This window comes from Apostichopus japonicus, chromosome 5, assembly GCF_037975245.1.
Source record: "Apostichopus japonicus isolate 1M-3 chromosome 5, ASM3797524v1, whole genome shotgun sequence".
NCBI lineage: Eukaryota > Metazoa > Echinodermata > Holothuroidea > Aspidochirotida > Stichopodidae > Apostichopus > Apostichopus japonicus.
This window is the reverse complement of record NC_092565.1, coordinates 3,064,944-3,091,681: the sequence shown is the minus strand read 5'-3', so window position 1 is coordinate 3,091,681 and position 26,738 is coordinate 3,064,944. Positions and strand designations below refer to the sequence as shown.

General features: G+C 36.1%; 1 protein-coding gene across 5 annotated transcripts; it reads right to left on the bottom strand.

Moving 5' to 3' along the window:
* Positions 1–411: 411 nt before the first annotated feature.
* Positions 412–26,651, bottom strand: LOC139967309 (xaa-Pro aminopeptidase 1-like). 5 transcript variants are annotated; one of them, XR_011792965.1, is made up of 22 exons: positions 26,476–26,651; positions 25,849–25,912; positions 24,851–24,955; positions 24,588–24,628; positions 23,257–23,308; positions 22,559–22,705; positions 21,966–22,067; positions 21,228–21,309; positions 17,979–18,123; positions 16,689–16,733; positions 16,411–16,497; positions 14,896–14,946; positions 9,681–9,739; positions 8,869–9,018; positions 8,482–8,542; positions 7,678–7,747; positions 6,892–7,068; positions 6,155–6,231; positions 5,622–5,720; positions 3,885–4,720; positions 3,732–3,807; positions 412–3,644 (listed from the first exon to the last, which is right to left on the bottom strand). XR_011792965.1 is itself a non-coding variant. In XM_071970972.1 (20 exons), the coding sequence occupies exons 1-20, from the start codon at positions 26,590–26,592 to the stop codon at positions 4,601–4,603; spliced, it is 1,851 nt and encodes a 616-aa protein (XP_071827073.1). In that variant the 5' UTR covers positions 26,593–26,651; the 3' UTR covers positions 412–4,600. The 5 variants fall into 5 exon arrangements, 1 of the variants encoding a protein (XP_071827073.1); XR_011792962.1 differs by having other exon boundaries at positions 412–3,441; positions 3,519–4,720; XR_011792964.1 differs by having other exon boundaries at positions 3,732–4,720.
* Positions 26,652–26,738: the final 87 nt, after the last annotated feature.

The following is a 26,738-nucleotide window of genomic DNA, read 5'->3' as shown; positions in this document are numbered from 1 at the left end:
TTGGTTCTATCATCTCACATCACCTTTAATCTTTCATAAATTAATTTGTTCTTAGAATGATGTTGGTATTTTCTTCAATTGTTAGTTTTTATTCATTATTCACGATGAAAGTTGACTCATCCAGTCAATGGTTGTTCTACATCTCATTTGAGATTATTTTAGTATTGAATAGCATCCATAAGGTTGTCAAAATCTATTCCCATATTTGGTTTAATTTCAAAATCACTTACAAATGATCCCCACATACTAAATGTCCTAGAAAGTTTAAATAATCATAATCAAAATCAGAATAGAGTCCACACAGCCCACATCTCTACCCCTACTCCCCCCCCCCCTCTTCCTATGATGCCAAGTTACTCAAGTGACCTTAAAATGCTGGCAACAACCAAGCAAACAAATAATAAAAACAAGTTTTTAAAATGAGTACATCGTAATATTCTGAGTAAATGAAATACAATAACAAAACCTTGAAACCATCAGATAATCAACCGATGAATGGCTAGAAATTGAAACTGAAGAAGGAAAGATGCTGAAAGTTGGAATATAAAATTTGGATGTCACAAGTAAAATTGTAATTCTTGCTATAACAGTAGTAACAAGGTGTTTATAAAACAAACAAAAAGTGAAAATTTCTTCACCTTATGATGGCTGGAGATCGTTGGCACTAGGAATGATGATGAGAATTGTGATATAGTTACGAGTTGCAAACAAATACTTTAATGAGAGAGAGAGTACCGGAATAAATAAATAAAATGGTACCACTTCTTAAAACCATCGATTCTTGACAAGGAAAATTACACCTGCATAGAAATTTCGAAAAAATAGGAGATTTTCAAAAAAAAATCATTCGATTCCTTATTTGAATACAATGGTGAAGTTGTTGAGTCCAAAGGTGTCCAACATCTGGGGATAGTTTCAAGAATTTCAAAATCCATTTTCAAAATCCAAATCCAATTCATGTTTTCTGTGTGAATACCAATCAAACTTGAGGTGATACACTTCTAGTTCCTTTGCAAAAGAAAGAAACCTTTGCAAAAAAAAACCCCAAAAACTTTCCAATTAGCTATAAAGCCTAAGCTAAAATATAAGATTCCAATTAGCTATAGAGAAGCTATCCACATCTTACAACAGACTGGATAGAATTCATTTAACTTATACATCAGCTACTACTGAACCCATCATTTCTGGCAAGAAATCCACTTGTTTTCTCATCTGAAACAGTTTAAGCGACAAGCAATTTTGTCGTCCCTTCACGCAAATATGGCTGCTATTATCAAATAACTGCCTTCATAGCCAAATTATGAATGTATGTATGTATGTATTTTAGATCCTCACGCAAGCACGAACTCACGAAGAAGCCATCATTGGCTCATCAAAGCCACAAGCTGACCAAAGTCAGTCTCTTAGATTCATATTTAATGTCCATGATTATGAATTGTCAATTGTCAACAACTCTGTAACTGGACGACATACATTAATCTTGGAATGGAATCTGTCATGGGAAAGGGCTCTTTCGATGTTTTGAGGAGAGAAAAGTAAATGTTAAAACAGTGTGATTACTGTGGAAGTGCTAGGATGTCTTCTAAAGGTAACTTTGCCCATTCATAAAATTTGATTAACTCTGCTAGCTAAGCTTCTCAGCTGATATCTCAACCACCAGCAAGCTCTGCCTAACCTTAGTGACACAATATATGCACCTTCAAGTTCTGTGCCTTTCAGAATTCTTATCAACCAATACAGCACTTCGACCGGGTCAGACTGACCAGAAACGTCTATTTATTTTATGCATTCTACCAGGTTCAGTAGCACTCTGTTTAGATATGATATAAGATACCAGCATTCTTGTTTTCTTATCCTTCTACTATGTATGGTAAGTCAGGAAGCTTTCATGATTAAAACAGTTATTACTACTTTTCTTTTAGTTCAACAACGAGAAAGAAAAAAAGGCTTGTAAAACCACATTTGAAATATAATGAAGAAACCCTCCTGTTTCTATCCATAGAATGCCTTCTAAGATATCATGCAGATTAGTTTCCATAGTGACATTGCATACTTGAAAATACACGCAAAAAAGACAACTGCAAATATATTATCATAATCAGAGATAATTTTTTGTCAAAGTAAATCCTGTTGATTTCTACATAGCACATGCAGCACTCTGTTGATCTAAATAAATCTAGATAAATACCAGTGTACGGTTTGATTATACACCAAAAAACAGCTAATCCTCAAATGAATGCAGCAAATTAGCAGCGGTTCACTTAAACATCAACTGCTAAGAATAGGGTACAAAAATATTATAAATATTTCTTCAAGCACCAAGAATAGTCTTTATTTTTTTGTTTATCATAGCTGGCTAGTTTTAGGGCTCATTTGATCGTAAGACCACACCAGACCTTGACTGGTTATAAAGAAAATCATTAAATGATATTGGATGCAAAAAAACATTCCAGCTTTGTAACTAATTTTGATGCATGTACTGGGCTCTCATTTCAAGAAATGTGTTAATCTTGTAAATGAGACAATTTTACATGAAAATCGTTTCTATACCGCAGCGAATTTCCATAAGCTATTTATTTACAACATAACACTTTATAAGGAGCCAGACTTGAAGTGGCATTATCTGAAAAAGTCTTCTTACGTTTTTCCCTCAAAGAGATGATACAGTGACTTGAGTCATAGATTTGACTAACGCCACAAACCTTGCTGGTAATGACTCCACTTGAATTTAAAATGAAGTTACCCATCAAACTAAACTAAACACCGATAACAATATCAACCACACAAACAACTATTTTCGTTTCTATAAGCTCCTGGTATTCAAAAATTTTTTAGCTGGTGCCCCCAGTTTTCCCTGTGATGAATTTTGCACCCCTACAGTTAGAGGTTGCATGGGATGAGGAAGGAGGTTTTCTACTCTCCATTTTGGGGAAATTTTGTATATGATTAAGGATGCTTAGGTGCAAAATGGTGTTAAATTTGTGCTCAAGATTTTTCCAATTTACAAACATTAGTAATTCCTTTTTCTTTTGATTTTTTTGTCAACCAACCCTCCATTCTTTTTTTTTTTTTTTTTTTGGGTGGGGGGATGGGGGCACCTTGAAAAGGGTCACAGCCCAACTTTGAATACCAGGGCTATAATCTACAGTTCCAAAAACTTTCGAAGGTGGGTATTTCTTTACTGTTTAAATATTTTATGCATAATAAAGATTTTTTAGTTAATAAAGCTGACAGCAAATAATTCTCCTCCATCCATAAACAAGATGTAGAGTTAACAAAACACAATCACCACACAAATATTAAGACAGAGTTACAAAACACAACCACCTGACAAATATAAAGACAGAGTTACAAGACACAACCACCACACAAATATAAAGACAGAGTTACAAAACACAACCACCTGACAAATATAAAGACAGAGTTACAAAACACAACCACCTGACAAATATGAAGACAGAGTTAAAAGACACAACCACCACACAAATATGAAGACAAAAATTACAAAACACAACCACCTGACAACCACAACACAAATATAAAGACAGAGTGACAAAACACAACGACCTGACAAATATGAAGACAGAGTGACAAGACACAACCACCACACAAATATGAAGACAAAAATTACAAAACACAACCACCTGACAACCACAACACAAATATAAAGACAGAGTGACAAAACACAACCACCTGACAAATATGAAGACAGAGTGACAAGACACAACCACCACACAAATATGAAGACAGAGTTACAAGACACAACCACCTGACAAATATAAAGACAGAGTTACAAAACACAACCACCTGACAAATATTAAGACAGAGTTACAAGACACAACCACCACACAAATATGAAGACAAAAATTACAAAACACAACCACCTGACAACCACAACACAAATATAAAGACAGAGTGACAAAACACAACGACCTGACAAATATGAAGACAGAGTGACAAGACACAACCACCACACAAATATGAAGACAGTTAAAAAATACAACAGCCAAACAAATATAAAGACAATGCACACACAAAAATTGGCATATAAATATAATAAAAGTAATATATAAGAACAAGCAAGCAATGGTTTCTTTCCCTTTTTACGGGTTGACTAAATCTATAATCTGAAACTTGACAGAGAGCCTCATTATGTATTCCATTATAAAAACAAACAAATCAATTCCTTGCCCTACATTCCTTTATTTGGTATTATTGTGAAGTTAAAAATAACATAATCATGTCAATGTTCTTCTTTGCCAAATGTTTTGGAAGCTTCACAGGGAACAAGCCAGTTAAAAATTCAGATAATAACATTGTGTCTGGAATTTCTAACAGATGGTCAGAAAAAATATTAATCAGGAGCATGGCATGCGTGGGTAAATGCATCGGCTGTAACATGTGATGTCACATTTTTGAATAAACAAAGGAGATATTATTTCCATTGCCATGGACTATGCAAATGGGTCAAGATTCTGGGCTACACAATAGTATCAAGAAAAGAGTGTTAAGATGAAATGCATTAAGGAGGCTTAAATAGCGTAATTCTAATTAACTTGAACATATGAGCTGAATTGGTCTTTCTTTGATGGTAATTGTCTCAACCAATCGGTTGAGTTTCCTTAACCAGCCATTTCAGAGCTTCGTGCCTTCCCTGCTTTTCCAGTTCTGCACCGATCACTTCTCGACACTGATTGTGGTAGTCGTTAAGCCATGTGATCTTTAAAAATAAATATAAATAAATAAATACATAAATATATTTATAATACCTCACACGAATCTAACTTCTGAATCTTTTCTCTGTTGAACATTTGACCAGTTAGTTTGTGAAATCTGATGCAAATTCTTGAAAAGTTTCATGACCATTTCCTAAAACACCCTATCAGCTAGAGAGAGTCTTTCCAGTATCATGCAAATGTTAGATGATACTGTGGTAAGGTATAAGACGTCTTGTAAAGCGAGATACTAAGAAAATGCTACTTGTGATAATTCCTTGACTGTCTTGCCCTCAATACATTCCTTAAAATTTCACATAATTTGTAAAATATTTCTGGGATAAAAATCTGAAAAAGGTACAATAAATTTCACAACAATGATCTCTATACACTCCTATAATTTCACATTTTAAAAATATTTGTGGAAAAATCATACATATCCGACCACTGATCTCTCCATACAACCATTCAAACAACATGATAAACACACAACGAAAATAAGATCGATTACATGTGAAGAAATATACACAACACCAGGAGCAGACCAGTGGACCCCAAGATTTTAAAACAGAGGTGAAGTGGACCTGAGGTCACTGAAGCTGTGGACCATATTGGGGTTTGGTGGTCCTCTCACACCTGTAAACTGTTAGACGTTAAATGGTGATCCCATATCAGGTTTTAAGTTAGGTCTACAATTAGGTCTTAAGGCAAGGTTGCAATTAATACTACTTTGAATTTTTGGTGAGGGGTTGCAAAGAGAGCGTGTGGGTTGGGGGGGGGGTGCTCTGGGGTGTATCCACACCTGAGTACAGAATGTGGTTGTCACTATTTAATGCAGGTAACTTTCAGGCAAGAAATTTCAAAACTATCCTGTCAAGTTATAAAATTGTTCAAAGTTTATCCTACCTCTGCCTCAGTAAGGAGGGACGGCTCCAGTAACTTGGTCTGGATCGGTGCCAAGGTGACGGTCTCAAAGGTTAGAAAGCCCTTGTCTCTGAAATTATGCTGGCAGTATAGAAAATGATAGTAATAAACATTAATATATATTTAGATGTAAAATAATTGAAAGGATGACTTTGGAATTCAAATTGGCCAGCCAAAAATAGTTCTTCTTTGTTGTTCAACTTTTCTTTCTGTTTAATCTAGTTAAAACCTAGAATCTCAGAGTGATGTAGTTCACTCACTAAGTCAACTTTCATTCAATAAAAGAGCTTAACTTAAAAACTTGAATCCCAATGCAAATTTTACATGTGTTACAAAATACAATGAAGAAATTGTCGGGCGATATAATGTTCAGAACCGAACAGAGTCATTGATTTATTCTTATCTTAGTCCTTCATTTATTTTGAGTAATACTTGAAAGCTTTAGTAAATTGTGGATAAACCTGAGAAAGTATGAATTATTTTTTTGACAAAGTATCACCATGCATCCAACATACCTCAGTTGTGGTTGGCTTGACTAGTACAATGTTCTCTATACGAATGCCAAACTGACCATCTTCATAATATCCTGGCTCTGTGAGAGAAAGAGAGAGATATAAAATTACGTAAAACCCTGGGCAATTACCCGCCAGGATTAGCCAGATTACTGACCAGGATTAGCCAGATTACTGACCAGGATTAGCCAGATTACCTGCCAGGATTAGCCAGATTACTTGTCAGGATTAGCCAGATTACTGACCAGGATTAGCTAGATTACTTGCCAGGATTAGCCAGATTACTGACCAGGATTAGCTAGATTACTTGCCAGGATTAGCCAGATTAATGACCAGGATTAGCCAGAAATTGATGCATTTCCTGCCAGCACTGGCTTACTGCCTCACCCAGTGATGTGAGGTCCATCTGTAGGGAAATTTCTAGTAAATCTATTTTTAATAGAACGACCTGGCTGATTAGCCAGGACATCGAAGAATCTGCAACAAGCATTGAACTTGTCCTGGTTACAGTCCTGATTACATCATAACATGTATGAGAAAAAAAATAGAAAATGCGTGCAATTCATTTTTGAAAACGACCATGGCTAAACATAACTGAATGGTTTATGTATTAATTACAATTAAATGGTCTGATTGGGTAGATATTTTGACCTCTACAACGTACACTAATCATGAATTATTTCTTCTCAATTTCTGTAATCTATGCTCATGATTGAAGAGAGAGTGGAGCATAAACCTACCGTCGGATATAAACTGGCCAGCAGTCAGAGCTGTTTCCTTTGTGTCCAACCTGTAACTGACCCTCTGCGGCCCCTCGTGGACATTCAGGAAGGACCCGACGCCATGTCCAGTCCCATGAAGGTAATCCAGTCCGGCATCCCACAGAGACTTCCTTGCGAAAGAATCCAGTCTTGAGCCTGTATGGCATTTAATGGCGAGGTCATTAACAGGTATGACACTTGACAACCAACCTTATTCTTAACAGATTTCAGAAATTTCAATGTTATCACCACAACAAACAACTGATAAAACCATTTGATCACCAGGTACACTTAATATGCCTATCAATAACTTAGGAATAGTCAAATAAAAACAAAGGAATTAGGCCAATCAGATCAAATGATCACAAATAGATAGGATCCCAAAATTCCCCACAAAATTGGTTTGATGTACATATGAAAGCAGGAAGTATAAAGTTAGCTTAAAATAATTAGATAAAACGTTTAGTCTTGGGCATATGTGGTTATAATTTCATGACGGGACTCTGCTATGTCAAACTGTCATATAATAACAGAAACCAGCATCATCAATTCTTTTAAATAATAAGAGCATCTGAGGACTTCACAGGGTGTCATCTTTTTTTCTCAAAATTTTTCCAGAGTGCAATAACAGATGTATGAGTCTGCTACATAAACTGGTTGACTACATAACAGAGCTTATTTCTTCAAATCATGCTTCTTAAGTGAAACCATTCTGTATTAGGTAAAATTTTAGCAACTTTCTAAGATGTGCTCAATGTAACTCACCTTTGGTGCCATTAGGAAAAACACTTGTTGCCAATGCAATAACTCCTTTAAGCACCCTGGTTGTACATTCCTGGAAACAAAACAAATTATTGTTAACATAAACACTGAAACCAGCTTGATAGTAGCTGCAATAGAGATTAAACCTGTACTTTGATTTGATTTGAAATGTGACACAAGTGGTGCCATACTAGAAATTCAAATGAACAACAATATACATGAGAACAGTTTGCTAATTTTAATTATACTCTACCATAAGACGACCCCCCACCCAAATCCCTGCTGCAATTCCTACATACTGCTTTTTTTTTCTTTTTCGATCACAACGTTTTAAGTTCACACATTTTGTACCGTAAGTGAACTTGAAACAAGGTGTGAGGTCATTGAAAATTTATTTTAAAAAAAAGGGTTTATGTTTTCATTCAAACTTTACATGCAAGTTCCTACTTCAAATTAAAACATAATGGAACAATAAAATGAAAAATAAAACAAACTAAATTACTGTTAATGTACAACTGTGACATCTAACATTGTTGCTTCAAGTTCACTTATCATGTTCAATTATCAAAATCTTACAAAAATACTACATTGGAATTGCTTGTTATTTTTTACTGGGATGGAAAAAATACATTCATCCTCATGCATCCGTAATGATCAATTTTCCTCTGGAAAATACTTTTCAAGAGCTATCAGACACTTTGCATCTAACCAAGTATGTTTATTTTATATAAAGAGTTCAGATATGTAATAACAGAAAACTGGAATAATTTTCATACTTCAATATTTTAAATCGTGCACATCTTTTACCTTCTGATGCTGAGTTGGAGCTCCAAAGTGCATTGTTCTTGTAACATCTGTAGTTCCGTCCCTAAGGTGAGAAAATTGCTCAAGTAGTAAAAGTGAGTCGATAAATGTGTTTCTTGTGTATTAAATAAGACTTTGTAAACTAGTATCACCATTAATACTAACCTGAACTGAGCTCCAGTCACAGAGGTATATATCCTGCATTGTGATTGGTCTGTCCATAAACATCAGCCAACCCTATTGAAACTATTCAACTAGTATTACCATTAATACTAACCTGAAGTGAGCTCCAGAGTCACAGAGGTATATATCCTGCATTGTGATTGGTCTGTCCATAAACATTAGCCAACCCTATTGAAACTATTCAACTAGTATACCATTAATACTAACCTGAACTGAGCTCCAGAGTCACAGAGGTATATATCCTGCATTGTGATTGGCAGGTCCGTTTCAAGTGAAGGTGAGTAATGAATGACAGCTGCATGCGGCCCAGAGCTTGATATAGTTTGAAAGCTTAGGGTAACAAAATCATCTTGTTCCCTGCCAGAAGAAAAGGAAAGGGCAAATATGCTTACATGCAATCATTATTTGGTTGTGTTTTATGAAAAATGAGCTCAATTTTGTACACTTCTCAGAAGATTGCCCTGTTGTAACTTGTGCAATGTTCATTACAAACAATATCAAGTATTCCTGCCCACCCAAAAGATTACAGAACAGTTGTTAGGTAGCCTTGCGACTTGACAATGACAACAAATTTCACAAGATTTAAAGTCTAATCAAGATCCATGATGTTACATATTATGTTATATAAATGTATATAAAGCGACTATGAAATATAGCAATAAGAAGCATCAGTCACTTGATGGCACCAAAATTCATATCACCATGACTACTTGTGAAAACAAAGATTTTCACATATTAATTTATATCATGTACGTCAAACTGTTGAAAAGTGCTTAAAGGTGTCTTGGCAGTGTTCGAAACTGGCCACTAACACCATATGGAGCCATTTATGTGTCACTGTACAGCCCCTTTAAGAGTGACACTAATACAACAAACTAATACCTTATAATTATTTCTTTACATCATAGTTGGGTGGTAGAAGATTTTAGACTAGAAAGGGACTTTAAACAGATCATATCTCAGAAGGAAATGATACAAAACAACCCTTACATGGAACTTTAAAAAGACTACTTAATTACCGTCGGAATTCTTCCAGCCTATCTGCACCGGATATTTCAGTCACTTTACCTTTTGGAACCTATGGCAGAGAAAAACAAAATTATGAAACTGTTTTCCATCCATATAACCAGTTAGCCAAATAAGAGAAAGGGATATAAATATGTAGGTTTAGAATGTAGACTATTGCTTTAAAGACAGCCATATACATGTATTCATTTTAAATTTTCTTTCCAATTCCACATCTTCCCCTCCCCCTTCCTCTCCAATCATGTGGAAAGAACATAATGTTTCCTTCTTTGACCACAACTGCCATCAACAAAAACCTCATTCAAAACATTTTATCAGAAAAAATTAGGCTTTTCTCTTACTAATCCATTTCTTCAAACCAAATCTGTCTTTTCAGGAGTAAGGGTTCAACCAAAAATTGTGGTTGAGAAAAATTGCTTCCATTTTTTCCATCTTTTTTAACATTACTGTATGAATGGTGCAGCTTCAATTACTCAAAATTTATTTTGGTATAAATGACCTTCCCTTCACCTGCTTCATCTTTTGGTGCTGTTATCCAGCCACAGCTAATATAATTATTGAAGTAGCATATTTATGCAATATTTCAATGGCCACCAAACCAATCCCGTTGTTGTTGGTGGCCCCCTGGCCACCAAACCAATCCCCTGTTGTCTTGAGATGAATCAGCCATCATAAATATCAGGCTGTTCCATGTAATACCTCAACATCACCATAATATATATCATAGATTTGAGCACATTTCAAATGTCACATCTTTATGTCACTCTTCCAGCACTGTAAAAGTAATTTACCTTGATCACGTCACACACACAAAGTAAGCATAAACTAAAAACACAAAGTTTTTGATACTAAAATAACCTTTTATTTACATAAGTGCAATTCATCCATAAAACTCAACCAAAACCTATCAGTTTAAATTCTTGTCACCTACAAATACTTCTCAAAAAGGAAATAAAAAACGGGGAAAAAAATATAAGCACCCATGACTCAAAATCACCTAATTTAGCATGAAAATGAACACAAAGTGTGGAAGGAGTCATGTGTCATCGCACACTGATAGAATACAAATAAAACTTTTAGATGAAAACTCAAAAACGGTGATCAATATTTGTCAGCGTTTGCCAATACGGAAGCTCGACAGTAACTGATCTTTGAAGAATGATTGATTGGTTCAAAACTATCAAATTTTGAAATAATTACAGTAGCTCCCTCCACATGGTGCTGAAGCTGTGGCCGAGGCGTATTTAAGCTGGGCTGCAGTCTGTATACAATTTACCTCTGCAAATCTGGAGGTATTCGACTTGGCCCTTTAAAAAAACGATAACGTCCTTGAATGCATATCACTTTTACTTCATTGCACCAATTAAACTTCCATCATGAATGCTAGTTATTTTGGATAAAAATTCAGATTTTTAATTGTAGCAATAAGCACTACTTTTTGCGGTATTGAATTTAAAAAGTGATCGCTTTCTAATTTGGGGGGAGCCAAATGATTGGAAACCAGAAAGGCGGCTTAAGCAAGCAACCATTTTAGCTGTCCATTCAATGGCCGGACAATGGACCTTAACAAAACATTTTGACAATCCAACTGCAAATTGGACTCAAGGTTAAGCAGAGAGAGCCTGACCAGAAGAGATACCTTTACAGTTAGATCGAGGGATATCCAATAACATGTGACCAATTTCATGGATTGGTCAGATGTTACATACATGACTCAAAGTGCAACTTTCATTTCAAAATTCATTTCGATATGTTGCAGGCTTTTAAAAAGGCTTTGCCTTGGGCCCAAGTTGTACTCCTATACTACTGGCTGGACTAGTTAGACTAACACACAAACTATAAGGTCATTTCCTCAGATGCAACACAAAAACTCCCCATCCAACAGACGTGAGCGTAACTCAGCATCTGACCACTTTCTCAATCGCTGAGGAAGGTGAAGGCACCCCACTCATCAACACTGCAGTGCAGCTATGGTGCACAAAGTTGTTTCGACCTTTTGAATGGACAGAACCAAACCTGTTTCCAAATTCACAAACCAGAGATACCAAATCCATGGAATACTTTGCTCATTGACAGTGCTAAGCAGTAATTTTGAACCTAACGCTTGAAGAGTGGACTTGTGGACACTCTAAACCGCTACACCACGCTTCCACCTTACATGTGTATCAATGGCAAAATTTCTCATTCTAAGATTTCTGTACACATTCCATAACTGCATATTTCTTCAATTTATATTAAACGGTCATATGTGTGTATATGGCCATGTTGCCTACGGGAATGAAAACAAGCAAAGACATTACTTGGCAAAGCATATTTTCTTACCTGTTCAGCTTTTCTTCGTAAAACAGACACCTACTGTATAATAGACACCTATTGAACAATTTTCTAGGGATTGACCTCAACTCTATTTCTAGCAAAGTCCTTGGGACTAAAGCCAGCAGATTATGAAACTCCTACTCTTTGCGTAGAAGAGCAAAACTGCTCAAGCAATGTGCACGGTGCAATCGTCACATTCTGCTACAACTTTGTCATTTCAATGAAGGCGCTGTTATGACCCAACACTACCAATGCATTTCTGAGGGGAAAAGAGTTATCAAGTATACCCATTGTTGGGAGTTGGTGTTATGAATAATTAATTAGTTAATCTAACATTTCGGTAATCACGCAGATGAAGCAGATATTTCAATCTCTGGATACACATATTTCGGTTATTAATCTCCTTCTGGAGTATGAGATATTTCAAGGTTAACATCAAAACCAAGACATTTCGATAAGACTAGAAGATATCCAGCCTAGAGCACTTTACCTGTCCCTTAATTAAAAAGTCAAGATATTAATCCCTTCAGTGAACCACGGATCTAATGGCAGTAAGCAATCTAAAAATTTCATATTTCCTAACCAACAATTCACACTTTTACGCTTCAAAGCATTTACTTTGGCCCACACGAGTAAAAAAACAAACATATTTGTTACTTCCCACGGTGGGGTGGGTTACTGGGTTATCTATGTACTTCCATTAACATTGAAAGTTTACTGCAAATATAAATCAAATAGCAGTGAACTAATACAGAGAAATAGCAGTGAGTGAAGGGAGTGGATGTGAGAAGGAGGGGAGGTGCGGATGGTATCTGTTATGCCCTGCCCAAGGAATATTGCTAGTTCACATCCATTCTGCACATGTTGAATCTTATGCTTGTCATCACACACTGTGGGTATGGATGATATCTGTTATGCCCTGCCCAAGGAATATTGCTAGTTCACATCCATTCTGCACATGTTGAATCTTATGCTTGTCATCACACACTGTGGGTATGGATGATATCTGTTATGCCATGCCCAAGGAATATTGCTAGTTCACATCCATTCTGCACATGTTGAATCTTATGCTTGTCATCACACACTGTGGGTATGGATGATATCTGTTATGCCATGCCCAAGGAATATTGCTAGTTCACATCCATTCTGTATATGTTGAATCTTATGCTTGTCATCACACACTGTGGGTATGGATGATATCTGTTATGCCCTGACCAAGGAATATTGCTAGTTCACATCCATTCTGCACATGTTGAATCTTATGCTTGTCATCACACAATGTGGGTATGGATGATATCTGTTATGCCATGCCCAAGGAATATTGCTAGTTCACATCCATTCTGTATATGTTGAATCTTATGCTTGTCATCACACACTGTGGGTATGGATGATATCTGTTATGCCATGCCCAAGGAATATTGCTAGTTCACATCCATTCTGCACATGTTGAATCTTATGCTTGTCATCACACACTGTGGGTATGGATGATATCTGTTATGCCCTGCCCAAGGAATATTGCTAGTTCACATCCATTCTGCACATGTTGAATCTTATGCTTGTCATCACACACTGTGGGTATGGATGATATCTGTTATGCCCTGCCCAAGGAATATTGCTAGTTCACATCCATTCCGTATATGTTGAATCTTATGCTTGTCATCACACACTGTGGGTATGGATGATATCTGTTATGCCCTGCCCAAGGAATATTGCTAGTTCACATCCATTCTGCACATGTTGAATCTTATGTTTGTCATCACACACTGTGGGTATGGATGATATCTGTTATGCCCTGCCCAAGGAATATTGCTAGTTCACATCCATTCTGCACATGTTGAATCTTATGCTTGTCATCACACACTGTGGGTATGGATGGTATCTGTTATGCCATGCCCAAGGAATATTGCTAGTTCACATCCATTCTGCACATGTTGAATCTTATGCTTGTCATCACACACTGTGGGTATGGATGGTATCTGTTATGCCCTGCCCAAGGAATATTGCTAGTTCACATCCATTCTGCACATGTTGAATCTTATGTTTGTCATCACACACTGTGGGTATGGATGGTATCTGTTATGCCCTGCCCAAGGAATATTGCTAGTTCACATCCATTCTGTATATGTTGAATCTTATGTTTGTCATCACACACTGTGGGTATGGATGGTATCTGTTATGCCCTGCCCAAGGAATATTGCTAGTTCACATCCATTCTGCACATGTTGAATCTTATGCTTGTCATCACACACTGTGGGTATGGATGATATCTGTTATGCCATGCCCAAGGAATATTGCTAGTTCACATCCATTCTGTATATGTTGAATCTTATGCTTGTCATCACACACTGTGGGTATGGATGATATCTGTTATGCCCTGCCCAAGGAATATTGCTAGTTCACATCCATTCTGCACATGTTGTATCTTATGTTTGTCATCACACAATGTGGGTATGGATGATATCTGTTATGCCCTGCCCAAGGAATATTGCTAGTTCACATCCATTCTGCACATGTTGAATCTTATGCTTGTCATCACACACTGTGGGTATGGATGGTATCTGTTATGCCATGCCCAAGGAATATTGCTAGTTCACATCCATTCTGCACATGTTGAATCTTATGCTTGTCATCACACACTGTGGGTATGGATGGTATCTGTTATGCCCTGCCCAAGGAATATTGCTAGTTCACATCCATTCTGCACATGTTGAATCTTATGCTTGTCATCACACACTGTGGGTATGGATGATATCTGTTATGCCCTGCCCAAGGAATATTGCTAGTTCACATCCATTCTGTATATGTTGAATCTTATGCTTGTCATCACACACTGTGGGTATGGATGATATCTCTTATGCCCTGCCCAAAGGAATATTGCTAGTTCACACTTACCTCTTCCTCCAACCAGCGGAAATATTCACAGAGGGCTACAGCATCTCTGATCTGAAAGAGTGAATATCGTTCATGAAGTGCGTCATGTAGATAAGATAATCAATCTTGTCGTGATGGTTGTCAGTTGGTTTTATTTTCCCAAGTGTAGAAACGACTTCATTACTTCCTACATGATATAATGATATGCATATATATATATTTTAACAGATGTGTTACAAAACTACACTAAAAAAAAGATAACTAACAGTGGATTTCCAGCACACAAATGGCTCTCCTTAGTTTGGAACACATTCAAACACAAAAGTTCTGTCATTTGTTTTTGACCTGTAAAGGAACTCTTCTAGGAGATGCTCTTGTCTTGTAAATAGATGGAAAATATAAAGAACACAGCTACTGTAAAAACCAGTCAATACCGCAAAGAAGATTGATGAGTTTGTTATGAAACTTCACCTAATGTAAACTGCTACTGGTATCAACAGCAGCACTCAATGGTAGCTCATTACTTGATGTGTGATACCTTTCAAAAGCAAGACAGTTACTATTCTGAGGCAATGGAAATGGTAAGCCTAACCCTAATGTTATCTGATGATATGATAGTTTCCCCGAAATCACCTTGCTCCAAGCCTCTGATATTTAATCAAGTTCAGTAATATATTTGACTTGCATTCGATGTTTCATAGAACCGTGTCCCACATTTGTGTACATAGTTGATGGTCATTATACCTTAATTAAGTAGCAGATAATCACTGGTAAACAAAGTCATGTAATCACCACCTACTGAATTGCGACAATTTTGTTAATTCTTCCTGACAACTTGATGACGCAAAGTTAGCGCTCAATTACACCAACCACTGACGAGGGTTTTCATCATCTTATAAGGACTATACAGTAAACAGCAAACAGACGCATAGCTTTGTGGTAACGAAATTCAGAGAGATGTTCTCGAATAACCGGAGTCTCCAGAGACATTTCAAACACAAGACCCTTTCTATGCTGTACAATCATAATAATAGTTATTCCAAAGCTTCAAAGAAACACAAAACACTGAGGACAATTGAATTTATCTCGCAATTTTAGGGTAAGTAAATGAATCCATGAATGAACGATACTTTTCCACAATCAACTAGAAATTATGTTTCTTTAACCGTGATTCTTGTGTCCTTCCAAATTGCTTAGAGTTAACATTCGTATTATCTACAAGTACCATCCACCTCGACTCTGATGATGTCACCATTCGACTGTACTTGTTGTGAAATACTTCTTCAGGCAGACATCACAGTATAGAATAAAACCAAACGTCAAATGGAAGCCACTAAATTATAGGAGTGAAAGCGAAAATGTTTCTTCAGGAAGGTTGGCAGACAATTAAGATATAATAGCAAGGGAAATGTTTCAGTGTCAAACACACAGGACACTTTGTAAGTCTCATAGAACTTTGTGAGACTATACCTTTACAATACTAATGCAAAAAGAGATAATTACCCAGCATGCCTTGCACTGCTTATTACAACTTACATGCGCTCTTTTCATGCCTTCAATTTCAACTGGATTCTTAACTGATTTGCTCTCAGTAATTGGACATGGTTTCAATATTCTTGATTTCTGCCAAAGAAAGAATGGAACATGAGGATAACGGTCAAAGGGGTGGGGGTGGGAGTACCTGTGAAGTAATGGCTAAAGACATATTTGGTGACAATGGGGAGATAGTAAAATAACATATAAAATAACAATGACACTGAAAGAAAATTACATCCTGCTGCCCAAACACCATTAGGAATAAAGAAGGAACATACCTTTGGAATGGTACTGACAAGGGCATGGCTTGACATGGTACTTATCTGTGGATAATAAATGGGAATAACAGAGTTCTTCAGGATGAAAGGTTAAAAGCGAATCGTACATTTACAGTTTAAACAGCTTTAACTGCCAGTACACTGACTCTGCCAATTGACTTATCAACAAATAAACTATCTTAAAAACATAGGAATATGTTCATCTTCTTTACAACTGTCACATATCAAACCTACCACTGGAATATCCATTGAAAGAATTTATAGCAAAGTCTGAGCTTTAGCTTTAGCAAATAATACAGAAAAAATCAAAACACATTGAACCCAACTGCCATCTTGAATTCTTGATGACCTACTCCGTTGCTAAGGTATAAAATCAAAACTTGGGGTAAGTACATAGTGCAATGACATCTGACGTCACACATGTACAACACATCAAACTTGTCTTTCTTTTCCCTGTATTTTTGTCTCTGATGTAAAGTTTGACCTTTCCGCAATCGAAATCACTGTTAAGCTTTTATCGAACCAGTTCATCATACTTTTATCAACATTAACCAATATCCTGTCACATAGATAAATGATTTATCAAGATTTACAGAACCTTTTATAAATGTGAAAGAAAAACAAAAGTACTTGCTGGTTGTAGCCCATAGATAACATCACAGGTCATTGCACAATGCACTCATCCACATGAAATGAACCAATTGCAATACTCTATTAACAACAGAAGAAGCCATGAAGCTAAGAGTTGAACCAATGTGCTCAAAGTTACATGTTCCTTTAAATCTGAAACATTGTCAACAACCAGCTAAATGATTACTAAGCCACATCACACACACACACACACATGTTTGTATAACATTCAGACCGAGGACCCCATTGTATTTTCCATTGTTCAAATCCACGAACCGTAACCTTAAAAATACCCCATGCAATAGAATTCTTCCGATGACGTGGTGATTCTTTAGAAATCACAACCGAGGACCTGGAATTCTTTTGTTCAAGTCCTCGGTCAGATAGAAAAACAAACACACACACGCAGGTGTGCTTTTCATTCAGACCGAGGACCCCATTGTTTTTTCCATTGTTCAAATCCACGTACCCTAACCTTAACAATACCCATAACAATAGAATTCTTTCGAGGATGTGGTGATTCTTTAGAAATCACATCGGAGGACCTGGAATACTTTTGTTCAAGTCCTCGGACAGAATACAAAACAAGTGCACACACACACACACGCAAACCAGAGAGTTTGCAAACCACTTAGAGAGAACACTGAAGCTTTCTCTTACCCATGTTCGAAGGTGTGCATCGTTCTCAGTGTATAAATCACTTATAAAGCTCTGAATGTCATCGTATCCGTGGAATGTCACTTTCAGATCTCCATCTAGATGCTTCTCTATTTCGTCACTCAGTTTCTTCTCGTCCATAAAAAGACTGCATTAAGACAAACAAAGAAACCAAAAAATGGGAGACTTTAATACTCTAATTTCTATTTTGAAGTAATATGCTACAATCTGTTTAATAGGGGCTGATAGAGTTTAAACTTCAGAAGAAAATGTTGACAAATCTGTTCAATTCTGAGGTTCAATTAGGAGATATGATAAACCAATTGACAAATTCTCATAATATTCTGTAATATTAGGGACTATATGTGAAAATAGTACATCACATCTGTACTGCAAGTACTATGCAGATATATGGGTGTCAGAAGTAGTACTCAGTACATTCTCATAGTGGAAAATCAAACACAAAATACTTGGTTATCTAATTTGGGTACAATATAGAATCTAAAAATAACAATTGGAAGTGAAGGAAAGCAATTTTCTGGTATTCTTAGCAGCAACAATGTCACCTCAGCTAACTGTTGTACAGGCCAAGAATTTCACATTTTAGCCACTTGTTAAAAGAACTCCATTGTTTATATAACATACTGAATGAAATCAAGTTCTCCACTGGCATTTTCCTGGATAACAACACACATCAGTCACTGTACAGGCCATGGCGGGCAGCCCAATATTATGTGATGATTATAAGCAGTAATACCGGGATTATGTTAGGTATGGGAATCATGTCCATTCTTTGACTTAAGATTGTTAACCAACTTAATACCTTGTGTTTTAGTTCTTAATATTTACTGGCAGAAAAATAGCCAGTGCCACTTTTATTCTATTGAAAAATGGCAACAACCACTGGGAATTTAGCCAGTAGATAGCCAGAATTTCAAGGCCTGTTGTTGGAATGTTTGATACAGTGATTTAAGTTTAACAACTGTGATAAAAAGAACACTAATATGAAACTTGCTTCCTGATGGATAAATCACATCTAAAATTCAATCCAGATACTCCCATTCAAATTTTACTTTAGTCGGAGGAAAGGATCAGGGGGGATTATAAGAAGTCTCTAGCAAGCTCTCAATGGCAAGAAAAATGCTTAACAATTACAAATCACTTTCCAACTGTTACAATATTACAAAGTTGTTACATTTGTCCAACATACACATGCAAAGTCAATAAGGTTTCACAAAATTAATGCAGTTTGCAGAAAAACAATTGGCATCACTGTTTTGGAACAGAAACATGCTTTATTTAAACAATCGGGTCCCAAGTCCCTGCAAGAATACACTTTTCCTATGTAAATTCTTAATTACAGGATGAGTATGTCATTCAAGTTGTAATAATTGTTGACTTGTTTTGCTTTTCCTTTTTGACTTGTTTTTGCTTTCCTTTTGTTCTATGTGATCTAACAGAGTGTTTCATTCCCCACTGCAATTGTATTGCCAAAAGAGAGTACCTTAGAAACATGCAATCAATTTAACGCCGTTCTCCCATTATGACAAAGTCGAAACTTTCGATTTGCCAATATTTGGTTTTGCAAGAGAATCAAGCATTGTTGTTTTGAATGTATGACATAAGCAGCTGTTTCATAGTTGTGCTTTCAATATTAAATGAATCCTTAGAAATCTTTTCAACTTGAGATTGATACATCTAAGAATGGTCTTTTTTAAGAGCTTTGTTCAGATATGACTTTTACTCTGTTCTACCCACTACGAATCATCAATATAGTCTAACATAGAAGCCTACTAATTCCTATCTTCGACCTTTGGTTTTATATATCGTCATGCTGTTTTGTCATGATCTGTTGGTTGCATGTTTGATTCACCATTTGAAGAACTTCAAAAACTAAGATACCTTAAAACATAATCTGCAACCTAAGTACTCCAAAATCACATCAAAAGCTACGAAGTTCAGAATAAGAACAGGGTCATACGTTTTGCACTGCAAACAATAAAGGATTTAAATAAAGGTTATAGGATGCAACTTTCTATGTTAAATTTAATGAATGATTCACTCACTAGTACAAATGAGTAGCTAAAGGTCTATAACCACAAAGTTCTCTCAGTTATATGAACAAATTTACATGGACTGGTAAGAATTGGTGCAAGCTAAACCCTATGCCACGAAACAGCCTTCCAAGTCACAACAGGTGTTCTTTGAGAAAGTCTGTCACTTTTCTTAGAAACAAATATGGTTAGGCTGGACCTATCACACTATGATAGCAGACTTAGTATGTATCAGCAGATGAACCTAAGCTAGCTCACATTGCACATGGACACCAAGGTTGAAATCTTTTCTATAAACTATCAAAGACTAACAAATAACCAATTGCTAGTTTCAGTTTGGGGGAGAGAATGAAAAACTTTGTGAACTCTGCACATAGCATTGCCAAATAAATGTCAGAGAAGCAGGTAAGCCGTGCGATATATTATTGGAAAGCAAAGCAGCCCTTATAAGGCCTGATGAGAGTGAATGGAGCCAATACCTGTAATCACGAAAAGACGTCCAGACTCAAACTTGTTCTCGAAGAAGAACATTTGCACATAAGTACCAATAAGTACCAATTCTTTCCTATAAACTACATATCTAAGGCTAATTAAGAACTAATTGCTTGTTTGGGGACAGAACAAAAACTTCATGGCCTTTGCACAAAGCATCGCTGAAGAAAATTTAGTGAATCTGTTGAGAAGTGGACTAATTAGAATTAGAATTTGGGACTGATTAGAGTCAAGAGCCTGCAGTCATGAAGTGATTAAGTTTTCATTCTTAAACTTATGCTTTAAGATGATTAGGTGGTTATGTTGGTTTTCTTCAAGGGACCCAATAATGAACGAAAGTAGAGAAGCTCAGAATTCCTCGATATGTTATTAACAATAATGATCAATCCTGCCGAAGGTGTATTTGTTTGATGGCTACTTGTTAATATCATAAAATATCTATTCTTGATCCCAGCATTATCCAAATGCTTTCTGAGTTAAAGAGTAGAGTTGAACAACCACCAATGTGAGGGGAAAAGTCATGGAGCTAAAACAGACATTACACACCACACATCAACCTGTGGTACACTTTAACCCTAATTTCTAAACAGGACAATCTGAAAAACGTGTGAAAAATCAGTCCTGACCATGAAACTGTTGCATTTACAAAACAAAAAAGAGAAGATTATGCATGACAAATATGAAATATTATAAGTTTAATACTCACTGGATGCTGTTCATATCAATCACAAGGTAAGAAAAGAAGACTGGGTTATAAGCAATGTCAGATCCTCGTAGATTTAGCAGCCCTAGGTGGACAGAGATAACAATATAATTAAAATCAGTGTTTGCAAGCAAGGTTAAGGATAACATTTAATAGACTTCAACTTTGATGCATAAAACACAACAAGAACACAGCATCGTTAATAAACATGTATCATATTGTCCTTTGAAACCATACCGAAAAGGTTTCAGGAAGAATACTAACATAATCACTAATAATAATAACAATAATCGGGCAGTTACTTTTACGTCGCTTAAGCGACCATGAATGTGGGAGAAGACCGCAACGGCTTTTGGATTACAACTTTCACATCAGGTGGCTTCCAATTCAACATTCTAACTTAAATTTGGAATCACAAATGTGGGAGAAACCCGCAAGGGCTTACGTTTTCCAACTTTCACATCAGGTGGCTTCCAATTCAACATTCTAACTCAAATTTGGAATCTTTTCAATCATTTCGGATGGGAAAACCATAGATTGCTCTTGGATGAAAAACCCACCTTACTATGACCAGGCCGGTAGATCGAACCCCCGAACCTCCCGATTGCTAAGCCTCATTGTTTCATATGCCACTGCATTTATTCACTCGGTCACAGCACCGTTTTTTACCCATCATCATCATATAATGTACAGTAGCTTCCACATACCCTCATAACTCTTGAAACATCTGTTGGTACTCACATGCAATTTCATCAAGATGGGTGACTACAATATGGTCTGCTTTGGGTACGTTGGCAGCCATCTGGGTCCTTAGAAGTTCCACTTTCTTCTCCCACTTGAGTCCTGCCAGGGAAGTCAAACATATCATACTTATTGATGTGCTCATCCAGGACTTCCTGTAGCTTGTATGAGAGTGGGTTTTCTTTAGAGACCTTATGTTAATCATACTCCTGGCTACTTACTTGGCTTTTGAAGGTTGCGTGATACAAACTTATGACTCCCTACCGCATCCAGTCTTTAATATTGCTAGTTTCTTTCAAATTCCAATGCTAACATAGCTATAAATAGTAATACCCTCTTTAATAAAACTGCATGCATACATTTTCTATCACCGGAATAATTATTCATTTATTTGTACGACCAATTACAACAGATCTGAGCTAAAAAAAAAAATAATTAAAAAAAAAAAAAAATGTGATACCTCCAAATGATAACACCAGAATTAATTACAATAAATATTGTAATTGCTTGACATTGAACAATAAAAAGTTCTGTTTCATATAAATTACAAAATTACTATTCAATGTTTGAGGAGAAGGGGTTGTACTACTGACCTGAAAATTTAATATCTTGCACCATCAAAGCACTGCAGGGTGGCTCTGGTCGCTCACTCCCCCAGACGATATCAACAAGGTTATCAGATACAGGGACCAGGTAATTACCAGCAGCCTTCAATCCTTTACTACAGGTCTTCCACATATCTGCATAAATTAAAAACAGAAGAAGGCAAAAATAGCTATAATATCATTGTAGACTGATGCTAAACAGGTAAATGTGTTTCGCTCCTTACCAAGCTATTCAGTTCAGGTGAACTACCAATCGCAAATAATCTTTCAAAATTTCTTTACTTTCTTTACAAAACCACTGTATTTGTAGAGAATTAAATCCAAAAAACACAAAAACCAAAGTTACCAAGGAGACACATCCAAGGTGACTCTTTGTTTGATATTCATTAACTGTGTACTCAAATATAAACGGATGCTTAAATTCCAAGATGACTTTTTCACAATTTTTGTTACATTAATCAGTTCTTCATGGTATGGAGGGTTACAATATGGTAGCGTCCATTGTGTTTCAAATTCAATATATTCATTGCCCCATAATGTTAAAGGCTTCTGATAACACTGTGGTGATTTATCCTACATAAACTGTAAAGCAATTGTTCAACCTGCATCCACAATATTTATGGTAGCCAAGTACAAAACTTCTTTGTTGCATATTTTGACAAAATCGAAACATATTAGCAACTAACCGTAGGAGAATAAGTATGGATCCACACCAACCTTCGACCCAATTGGAAGTACCTGGTAAATAGTAAATTGTAAAGAGATCAAAAGAATGGCAAAGATTGTCACAATTCATTTAAAGATAGGTGAATTTATTCACTGACAAAACTTTTATCCCATGCAGTGTCATAAGTTGATTACCTGAGAGTTGCACATTTCGATTTTTGCTGTTCAAATTTCTTGCAAGCTGCAAAAAAATTATACTGCTCCTCATCCTCTGAAAGTACCTTGTAGTGAGTATCTTACACCAACATCAGGTTTACTTCAAAAGTTATACCATACAAATCTAGTCGCTCACAATTGTGGGCAAGATTATACAATTATTTGTTATTATTTCTGATCACAATCACTACACAGTAAAAATGTTTGTTTTCAGTAATCGAAGCTGTGCAAGGAGCTTTGTGTTACATGCATAAGGAGTTTTATTGAAATATTTTAGGCAGGTTCTAGCAGACTATAAGCCTATCAAGTCACTAGAAAATATCTTTGACTAGCATACTTCATAGTGCTGTAAGTTACCCATGTATTCAACCATGAGCACCCACTCTAGCCGGTACTGTATGAAAGATGTTGTTTTAATGCGGAAGGTAAGCTCCTGGGCAGCGCATTTTTACTCTGTCATTGGTCAATTATGTTATTTGTAAATGTACATTTAATATGCAAATAGACTGTGATTTTTTTCCTTTTATTTGCTTGGTGTGAATCATCAGAGCTTCGACCAGCTGAAGTAATTAAATTTAATCGTCTCTGACAATCTTTCAGCTCTTGCACTGTAACAATGAAAAAACAGTCTCAGAAAGAAAGCTTGTGGGTTTCACACTAGTGCAAGCATTATACTATGTTTCTTGAACTTGTGGTAGCAGTTACACCCTAAATGAACTTCAGAGAAGCAATAGCAAACTTTATTCTAAAGGCCACTAAATATGCTATTGTCTGCTAGAAGCAGCAAAACCACATGTCCACCATTAAGACTAACTTTGTTATTGTTCTCGGACAATAGCAGCTTGTGTGTTTCATTTAGGTATCGCCCATTGAATCTTCTGGCTCTGTGCACTCAACCATATGGGCCTTATTTACATGCATAACAAGGATCTCTCCAGTTAGATTTGCAAGCGATTCCCTAAGTACGATTGTATTCTTCTGGTGCAATTGGTCCCAATGCAAACCCTTGATAGAATATTTTGCACTACTTTTGAACACAACAACAACTTGTGGTTTCTCAAATTATACATTTTTATCTGTTGCATGGAAAACATCAGTTTAATTTCATATTCAAGTTAAAACCTTCAAAACAAACCTTGTTGAGCCATTCTTCTTGGCTAGGAGTTTCTGGCAAGCCTTGAAGAAACAGGAAAGTAAAATAAAACATGAACATGATTTGCCAATTGATGAACATTTCCTTTCCTTTCAAAAAACCCTTCTTAATATTCTTAAGGTCCTTTCAGTATCTCCTTTTGCTTTTGGTTTTACATAAATATGACTACAAACTTAATGGTACTGATTAAATTTTATTCTCCATGCTTTGACACGGATTATGTTGTATAGGAAATCTTGAATTACCTTGCTTCATGAGTGTCCAGTTGGAGTCCATTTGAGAAGCAGCCTGCAAGAAATACCTCCCATCGGTCCATAGAGCTGCTAAGTTCTCAGTGACAATTGCAGTCCCTGAAAATTACAAATGAAAAAGTTCCAATAACTATGTGATGATAAACTGATACCAGGCCTCGACCAAAATGCTTGCCAACTGGCTATTGGCGAGTAGAATTTTATCTTTGGCGAATAGAAAAATTGTTTGAGACGCAATGTGACTCGGTGCATACTAATGATTCAGTGACATTGTTCGTCACTACCGTTTGGAGGAATAAGTTTTATTTCCATATTGCACAGATACGTCACTTTTCAATGTGAATTACATAGCGCCATGTATCTGCATAACTTTAATGTATTGATGTTGTTTGAAATATTGATGTTGTAGATTTGTAATATGCTACAAGTATGGAGACTCAGACATAGCATTAATTAATAGCCAGTATTTTTTTTGTCTTGGTGAGTAGATTTTTAGTTGTGCTCGCTCAATGAGTAGTTTCTAAAATATTTGTTACTCAACATAGTTTAAGTCATTAATTTTGTCCTTAAACATGTTAAAAGGTCATATAACTGCCACTTCTGCTCATAATTCAACAAACAATCTACTGCCACTTTCATGAGATGAAAAAAAAATGTAAAGTATATCATTAATTTTGCCTACATATTTGAAAGCTCTTCAGAATGAAACTGTAAAAATTTCAGTACATATACATTATGCTGTTCTTATAATGCACAATATAGTAACTTTTAGGTGTTATATTTTATACATTTTGTCATATTTGAACAGGGCCTTATGTGGCACACATAACAATAATGGATGTTTCGTAATTGATATTCAGCATCACGCCTGAATACCTTTTATGATTTTTTATTTATTCATTTTTTCTTAAGTAGGTTCACTGCATTATATCATATAATAATGTATATAATAAAATATATTTTAAAAAAAGCAGCATCTGAAAGATACCAACCACTTGATCCAGCAAATCCACTGATGTACTCTCGCCTGCAATCACAGTCAGAAATGTATTCATTCTGAGAATAGGAGATCAAATTAAAATTGCATCCATCATGAAATATATTCCAATGGTGTGTCATTTTGCAGAACAACAGCAGCTAATTTAGTAGCCTTGGACAAATTTTACTGGTGGTTATTGTTGTATATGAGAGTGTAGTTGCATCATCACTCAGTCACTAAGCCCTACAGTTAGGCCTTTTGTTTGGTTAAATGTTAGGCCTACATGCATTTGAACTTGAAGTAATAGCTATAGTATCTATGGCTATATTGCAAAAAGTACACCCAGATCAAGCCAATAAAGCGGAACAATTCTCGAATTGAATCTCGGCTCCGTGTATTTCTTTCGTCGTCTAACATGACTTCTTTTGAGTTACATTATGCTTAGTTTCAGACAAAGATTTTTACTATCGTACAGTAAATTACCACATTATATCTCGGATCCGAATAGCAGCTCCGGATTCTATTTTAATAAGCCTACGCTATAGCAGATTGCATTACACATTATATAGACCTACATGTTACCAGGAAACATTGCAATTTCCTACGTTTGTACCGCACCCCTTGTATTTGCAATATTTACCTGATGAGAATCACCAGAAGGTATGATGTAAGCCTGGATAGGTTCTGCTACATGTTGTTTACTTTTCAAAAGATCTCTCAATTTCTTGAGGATAAAAGTCGTGTTTTTCGGTGGCATGATTGTTTGATCTTGTGCACTGCAATGGTATATAAGGTTCACATGTAAGCCCAATTGTCAATAGTTAGGTTAAGAATATGCTAGACATATGTTGAAAATATTCTAGGAAAAATAAACATTTTAAGACTCCGCCCATTGTAACGATT